Source organism: Protopterus annectens, chromosome 6.part1 (assembly GCF_019279795.1).
Source record: "Protopterus annectens isolate FY-2018-M chromosome 6.part1, PAN1.0, whole genome shotgun sequence".
NCBI lineage: Eukaryota > Metazoa > Chordata > Ceratodontiformes > Protopteridae > Protopterus > Protopterus annectens.
In genome coordinates this window covers 545,427,185-545,435,427 of record NC_056738.1, presented here as the reverse complement: position 1 = coordinate 545,435,427, position 8,243 = coordinate 545,427,185, and the positions used below count along the sequence as shown (strand labels likewise).

The window sequence follows — 8,243 nt, the reverse complement described above, 5'->3', positions numbered from 1 at the left end:
AAGGGCTTTTCATCCAGAAAAAAGGAGGTCATTGTCCCACTGTACTCATTCCTCATTAGACCCATTAAAGAATACAACGCCCTATTTGGTATGAACCTCTCAAGACATCTGCAACAACTGGAAAGGCTGCAGAAATACCTCACTAAAAGAATCACAGGTCTAAAGCAGATGCCCTATGCTGACTGCCTTAAAAAACTCCAGTTATACTCTGTCGCATATCGTCTACTCAGAGGCGATCTCTGCTTAACATACTAGGCCATGTCAAGCCCAGAGCTGTTGGACATGCTACACTTAAAGAAATCCCACCTCCTTAGAGCCACATGCTCCAGGGATCTAAACCTTGTCATCACAATAAAAAAACATGCTGGAGGGATAGGTGCCTGACCCAGACACTCCCCAGACTTTGGAATAGACTGCCCATATATGTCAAGCAGAGTGCCTCCTTGTCCCTCTTCAAAATGAACCTTGACGATTGGATGGGAGAAAGGAAATTCACCCCGGGGATCACATCAGTCGCCCTGCTAGACAGGGGTCCAGGGAAGTAAATAGTGTGGGAAGAAATAGCCAGGGAATTGTTATGGCTAGGCTTGTATAGACCCTAGGGCCAATAGCCTAGTACCAACCTATGAACCTATGAACCTATGTCTGACATTATTAGATGTTCATTTCACCTACTAAATTTCTAACTGTTGTTACTAGATAAATATTGACTGAACACAAATGCTTATTTGATGTTTGTGGTTGTGTTTGCTGAAAACAAGTATATTTTAATCACGTTTACTGTCAAATCATACCAAAAGATTAATACTTAGTGAGTGAGTTGTTAGCTTTAACAATTATTGTTTCATAAATAAATGAATTAAAACATTTATTACAGAAAACAAAAGTTGTAAGAGCAAATTTTATTGGGCATGCTGTCTACTAAGCATTCATTTTTTGCATCTCGAAAATATTAATAGTTTATTATATTTGTTTGCACTGTAGAGTCTAGTCCAGTGCTAACATTATTTTGATATAAATCCCCTGTTCCTACATTACATTTTATGTATTTTCTGTGTAGACTGGGCTCTATAATGTTTAGACATTCCTTACTAAGTCTGTGATTTTGAAAAAAAAAAACATTACTGTGCCATGGCCTTCTAGGATCTGTACCTAAACACTTTCCTTCAGTAATAACCATCAGTACTTAAAGAATTAAACAGATGGGACAGGTATATGCCTTTCAGAGGTGCTGTCACATTCCTGCATGAAGTCTGAAGTTTTAAAAATGTGGTAATACATTCCTGTGTAAGACTGGGCTGAACTCAGAATAGACCTTTTCTGTGGTATGCTCACTGGACTGCTGTCATCAGCTGTGACACTGCTGTTGTAAATGCTATAATAAGGTTCAATTCTTGTATTTATTGGAGTTGAATTGCTGTTACCATTTGGAAGGCCACCAGCAGTTACAGTATCTTTAGTGTTACTTGGGCCGCATGCCTGATCCACAAGCTTCTTCAGTGGTTTTGGTGATAGTATGTATGCAGAATTTGTGTCATGGTGCGAGGATTTATTCCTGTTTACAATTAAACTTCCATCTCCAACAGCCTTTAGCCTTGTCTTCTGTTTGCAGCATAGCAGAAAGGCTACAAACTGTATGCACCAAGCAGCTTTCCTACGTAGGCCAGAGTTATTACGGGAATAGATGAATGGATTGAGACCTGATCTGAAAAACACCAGTGTGAAGCCACATAACTCAAACTGGTAGATGAGAAAGTTACCTTGTGAATACAGTACATCATGGACTAAAGCAATACCCAAAGGAAGGCAACAGACCACAGAGAGAACAATCATGACGCAGGTTACTAAAGCTTTCGAGTCCTTGGTGGCTGAGAGGTTGAGTGATTTATCTGTTTTTTTTGCAGTTGTGGCAGATTTTCTTTGGTACTGTACATGAGGATCACTTTGCACATGCAAGGGCTTACTGCAGTTTTGTTTTCGATAAAGAGGAGGTCCTGATTCTTCTGCAGTCAGAAAACAGTTTGGTTTTGTGGGATCCGCCACTGTGATAATTGGGCAACGGCAAACTTTAGAATTTTTTCGTAACGTCTGAGCAATCATGGCATATGAGACAGCAACAATACCAACACATAATGTGAAGTCAACAACATAGATGTATAGAATAGCTTTGCCGCCTTCATTAATCAGCCCAATAAGTGGGACACAGACTTGAGAGCCATGGTATTTATTCATGGCAGAAAAAGCAGCCAAAGTAAAGCTTAATACCCACAAGATAATGGTTGTAAGGAGAGTGAAAAAGAATGAGGCTGATCTGCTTGGATCCTGTCCCAAAACCATCCTTAATCGATGTACTGCAATGACAGCCACCGTCTTTAGAGACATTGTTACAAATCCTGTGCTTGTTAGATGAAAAGTAAAACAAAATGCTTCTGACATACTGCTTCCACTGTCAAAAAACATCACAACTCCAAACATGGGTGCTGTCACACAGCAGATGAAAAGATCACAAAAAGACAGATTTAGAATCATGAAGTCAAATCGAGTATGGAATTTTCGGAACGTTGGGTTAAAAAAAGAGGACAAAACAATTACATTTCCATAGGTGCCAAGGCAGAATATCAGTACAAGCAGTAATGTGCAGGTTCCCAGTGTGGCTCTGTGAACAACTTCTTTTGTGTTTGTGATATTTAAAACAGATGTGTAGTTAGCTGTGAATTGCAGAAAACATTCTTTTGATGTGTTGTTCATGCTGGATAGGAATTCCTTCCTCAAATAGTTGATTGCTGATATATTTGCAATGTTTCTGTCATATTAGCAGAAGTTATCAAGGCAATCTTTCAACCTACATGAAATGAAAAATAAAGATGCTATAAGAACTAGATGGTTTATACAGATGGTATTATTAAAAAATGAATTTTTATATGTGCTTTAGGGCTGACTGGTTTTGTTTTCCCCAACATTTATTTTCCAGTAACATTTTATTTATTTATTTATGTATTACTCAGGTAGTGATGTAGTCCAAAGACATGAACTGGACCAGTAGCAAACAATGCCTGTAAACAAATACAGCTAGTGCCATATACAGAAAAATAAAGTCATTCCTCTTACCTAAGTTCATTTAAAAAATAAGCAAGATTATTAATTTATACAAACTAATTAACAATAGCTTAGTTAATCTAAATCCTTTGCAAGGTACATTGTCTGTCAGAATTAATCACATAAAAATTAAGTGACCCCACTTTGTGGTCCAGAAAGATAGAAATGCAAATCAAGCATCACAGGATCGGTTAGAAGTTCCAGGCAATAGAGAAGCCAGTCCAGGAGGAATGGGGTGACTGTCAGTAACAGCTTACCCATTTCAGATAGAGGGTATTTTCTTTATGTCTGCCTTGTGAGGAAACCTGGATTATGTCCAGGAACTAGGAAGAAGCATTAAATATAAGTAGCAGGCACTAAATGCCTGCCAGGCAGTCCAAGATACTCCAGCCAGAATGTAAGCTGTATGAATGCACTTGGAAGTGCTTGCCCATATTAGCTCAATAATGTAAGCATTGTAGTGTGTCTACTGGCTACTAGGTGGAGAGGGAGTATAGCATAGTACAGAAATCCAGATGATCATGGCATTCAAAATATTATATGTTATGCTGTCCTATCTCACCCTCATTCTTACAATGATGGGTTCAGAGCTGATCTTTGGCTCCGACTCGGCTGAATACTTAGCTGAAAGTCTCAAACCTGGCTCGTGGCAAGAAGGTATCCCACAATGCAGTGGTGTAATTCCCCAGAGCTCATTTGCCGCTTTACAAGGTTGGATGCACTCATCTTGGCGGTGGCTAAGTTGTGATATTTTTTTCTATTTACATTTGTCAAAACTTGCTATTTTTGCATATATTTAGATTTATTATTACTAGGTTTAACTTGTTGTGTCTCTTTGCTGCTTCTTGTTAAACAGTGATAGTTTTTTCCCCTTTAGCATGGCTTTTGCCATCACTTTCTAGACCCCTTTGGTATCCCATGTAGTGGTTGTTGTTTGTTGTTAGTATCTCTTATGGCTCATTTAAGTTAGAGAACTTGTACTGTTTATTGTTTTGTGTGGAAAATAGAACCGTTTTAGTTAGAGGTTCTATTTTTCTTTCCCTGGTTGTTGCTCTTTGTGTTGCCCTCTAATAACCTTTAGTTTAGCTTTAGCATATTAGTCTTAGCTAATATTTTTTGTTGTTGTGGTTTCGCTATCGCCCTTAAGGTCTTATTTGGAAAATGTCTAAAGACCAAAAAGAGAGAGAACATAAGCCTTTGGGCTTTAAAAAATGTCAAAAGTGCTCGCAAAGAATGCCCATCACAGATGGACATGTTGTTTGTGTTTATTACTTTGGTGCCATTCATCTCCAAGAATACTGCACCTTCTGTCATTCATTTAGTGCTAGAGTTCTTCAGGAAAGAAGAAATAAGTTGATTCTAAAAGGGCTCTTAAAGACGTCTTTTGAGGAAGCCATTCATAGTTCTTCCTCCTCTTCTTCATCTCCTTCTTCAAAAAAGGATAAATCTCATAAAAGACAATCTCCAGCTACATCGGCTAAGTTGGAGCCGCCAGTCAAACTCCCAAAAATTTCAAAGTCCACTACTTCCTCAGCTCCACAGTCCTCAGGCCATTGGAAGTCCTTTGGTTGATAGGCCTGGTACTTCAGCTCCAAAGCCTTTGGAGCCACAAGATACCTCCACTTGGAGCCGGCCCATTGAGTTTTTGCTGGTTTCTCTGACCTTGAGATTTGCCAATCCTCCATAGGTCTCGATCTCCTTCCCTATCTTCCAGGTCTACAAGAAGCTTATCAGATGATGACGTGGAATGGGTGGTGCGTAGACTCCTCAAGTCGCTGGTGCTGACTAAATTATTCTCGGCTCCCACCCATTTGGTTTCGGAGCCTACTGTGCCCACTGTTGTTTTGCCTCTGAGCCAAGCTGGTCCTTTGGAGCCAGACTTACTGTGGACCCATCAGTTCCCGGACCCCCTTTGGTGTTCATGGAGCCGACATCTGCTCCAACTCTCTCGGTGCTGTCCGGTGAGTCTGGGAGCTGAGGTTCCCTGGTCAGCCCCAAGGGGGATTCTTGGCCCTGACCCTCTTCACTGCCGAGCCTACCCCTTGGAGCATCGGCACAGGTTAGCTCAGCTCCCACATCAGCCTCGGGTCTGATCTCGTTGGCTCCATTGCCTTCCTCTGTCTCCTCGGAGCTGAGGGAGTCTTCAGAGCTGGTAGGATTCACCTTTGACCTGATGAGGAGTGTGTTGTCTACCCATTCAGCACCACAGAGGGATACCAGTACTCGTCCCCCAAGGCACCGGCTACTGTCTCAGCACCACCCATTCCTCAAGACAGCAGAGACCCAGAGCCTCAGGATCCCCCATTGGGCAAACCCCTCTCATCTGAGGCCTCCCCAGAATTTCCATCTGAGGAGCCACCTCAGAAGAGAGCCTATAAGAGGAAGCATATGGACTCCCCAGATGAGTCCATCACTTCAGACACTGACCTTGATGCATTGGAAGGGTCCCCACGGTTGTCCTCTGATGATATCTCATTTGCAGATATTCTAGAGATCCTCAAGCAAAGAGGCAGCTGGCAGACCACCACCCCTTCTGATGAGGAGTCAGTGTACCTGAAGGCTTATGGGTCTCAACCTTCAGCCTCCTCGGTGTCTCCGCCTTTCGATGAACTAATGGACCTGGTTAGTCGAAATGCATGGGAGTCACTCGACACTATGGAACCGGTCCCTCGGAGGCCAAACAAATGTTTGTCAGATCCTGTGGGCAAGGAATGTTTAACAAAGGGAAAACCCATAGATGTTATGGTGGTGGCAACAGCCACCAAGAAGGAACTTGCAGAGACTTCCTCATCTGTTCATCCTCCGAATAAAGACTCTCGAATGATGGACAGATACAGGAAGTGTATCTTTTCTTCAGTGACTTTCTCACTGTGATCGCTGAACTACTTATCCCATTTCAGGAGGTTACAAAGAGATCTCCTGAAAGAGCTAGGAGATACTCTACAAAGTTCATTGGCTGTGGGGGTGAATGAGAAGGTCTCCTCCCAGCTGTCTACCTTAAATTCCATTGTCAACTCCTCCATGAGGCTCATATCATACGCAACAGATGGAATGAGCAGGGCAGCGAGTTCTGGAGTTTCCCTTAGGAGACACTCCTGGATGCGCTTGTGCAATTTTGCAGTGCCCTTTAAGTCTACCTTTACTAATGCCCCTTTTGATGGTTCCTCACTCTTTGGACCCAAAGTAAAAGACACTCTAACCCGGTGCGAGCTGGAAGGAAAAACTCTCTCTGTCATTGGAGTATGTTTTTCTGTACCTTCAAGACCTTGTTCTAAAGGTCAGAAGAGCGGAAAGATGTGGTTCAAAAGATCCCAGACATTTTTCCAAGACGCATGGGGTGATACCTTCTCCAAAGGCAGAGGGGGAGGTAATAATGGTAGACGCTGCCCCAGAGGCAGAGGGGGCCCACAAATCCAGGGTGACCATGATTCCTTTCATGGACGCCCTTATCAGTGCTCCTGAAAGGAGGCTGGACTGCTCTACTCTGGAGGCAGTCAGGGGAAGTTTATCGATGTACCCAGAAGCCTGGCAAATATCACAAATGACAAATGGGTACTAAACATAATATCCAGGGGATACTCCATCCCCTTTTCCAAACCTGTCCCACAGACCAAAACACTCCCAGATGTTCCATCCAATCTAAGGGAACAAGCAACTATACAAATTCAAAAGTTGCTCCACAAAAGAGTCATCCAAGAAGTCCCCACAGACCAAATAGGATTTGGAACTTACTCAAGATTCTTTTTAGTGCCAAAAAGAACAGGGGACTGGAGGCCCATATTAGATCTAAGCAAGTTAAACAAATCTGTCAAGATGTCAAAGTTCCGAATGGTGACACTGCAGTCTACACTTCCCTTTTTAGGGAAAGACAACTGGATGTGCTCGATAGACCTTCAAGATGCTTACTACCACATAAAAATGGACAGAACATCAAGAAGGTACTTACGCTTCTGGCTGGGAGCCAGCCATTACCTGTACAGAGCTCTGCCCTTTGGTTTCACTACAGCCCCCAGAGTGTTCACCAAATGCATGGCAGTAGTCACGGCTCACTTGAGATATCTAGGATTCTGTGTGCTTCCCTATCTAGATGACTGGCTCCTATCTGCCACCACCAAGCATCTACTTCTACAAGCCAAGGACCTAACTTTGGACATATGCAATCAACTGGGCATTACAGTAAATTTTCAAAAATCTGCCTTGTTGCCTTGTCAACATATTACATTCATAGGCTCAGATCTAGACACTTCATCTATGGTAGCACATCTTCCAACAGAAAGAGTTATAACACTCAGACAGCAGATACTTCACCTCCTTCCCAAGAACAAAGTGAAAGCAAAGATAATTCTACACTTATTAGGAACAATGGCCTCCATGATTACACTGGCTTCTCTTGCCAGAATGCACATGAGGATTCTTCAATGGCTATTATTCTTCCAATGGTCACTTCAATAGCTTCCTATGTCTCATCTGATCAGAATAACGGAATCTCGCAAGAATGACTTGAGATGGTGGATACACTCCACTCATGTGACAATGGGCAGACCCTTTGCTCCACTTCAATCAATAGCTACAGTTACCACAGACGCTTCCCAGATAGGGTGGGGGGCATTATCTGGGAAGAACAGTCCAATGTACATGGCAGGAACACGAGGCTCACTTGCATATAAATGTTCTAGAGATGAGAGCAGTGCTTCTTGCATTGCAAGCACTTCAAGACTCTCTCCCTCTAGGGAATATTGTGATCCAGTCGGACAATATGTCTGTGGTTTGGTACATAAACAAGCAGGGGGGAACCAGATCTTACCCCCTTTGTCGAGAAGCCCTAAGAGTATGGCAATGGGCAGTTTCTTCCCAGCGCTTTCTAATCACAATGCACAATCCGGGGAATTCCAATGTGGTAGCGGACAAGCTGAGCAGAGCAATTCTAATGCCTCACAAGTGGTCTTTCAATCAAAATGTAGTGGAAATGATTTTCAAAACATGGAGACAGCCTTGCTGCGATTTTTTTGCCACTCCCATGAATGCCAAGTGCAGCAACTACTTTACCCTAATTCCCACTCCGGGGGAGACACCAAGAGACGCTCTTGCTCACGATTGGCCCTCGGGACTTCTATATGCCTTTTCACCATTTCCTCTCATACCCAAAG

At 42.7% G+C, this 8,243-nt stretch overlaps 1 protein-coding gene across 1 annotated transcript in view; it reads right to left on the bottom strand.

Annotated features, from left to right (window-relative positions):
- Window positions 1-887: 887 nt before the first annotated feature.
- Window positions 888-8,243, bottom strand: part of LOC122805671 (probable G-protein coupled receptor 75) — a 366,377-nt gene continuing 359,021 nt past the window's right edge. The window contains exon 4 of the mRNA XM_044075995.1: window positions 888-2,842. Within this exon, the coding sequence (XP_043931930.1) occupies window positions 1,195-2,748 (1,554 nt within the window). The 5' untranslated portion in view covers window positions 2,749-2,842 and the 3' untranslated portion in view covers window positions 888-1,194. The remainder of the gene's footprint in view (window positions 2,843-8,243) is intronic.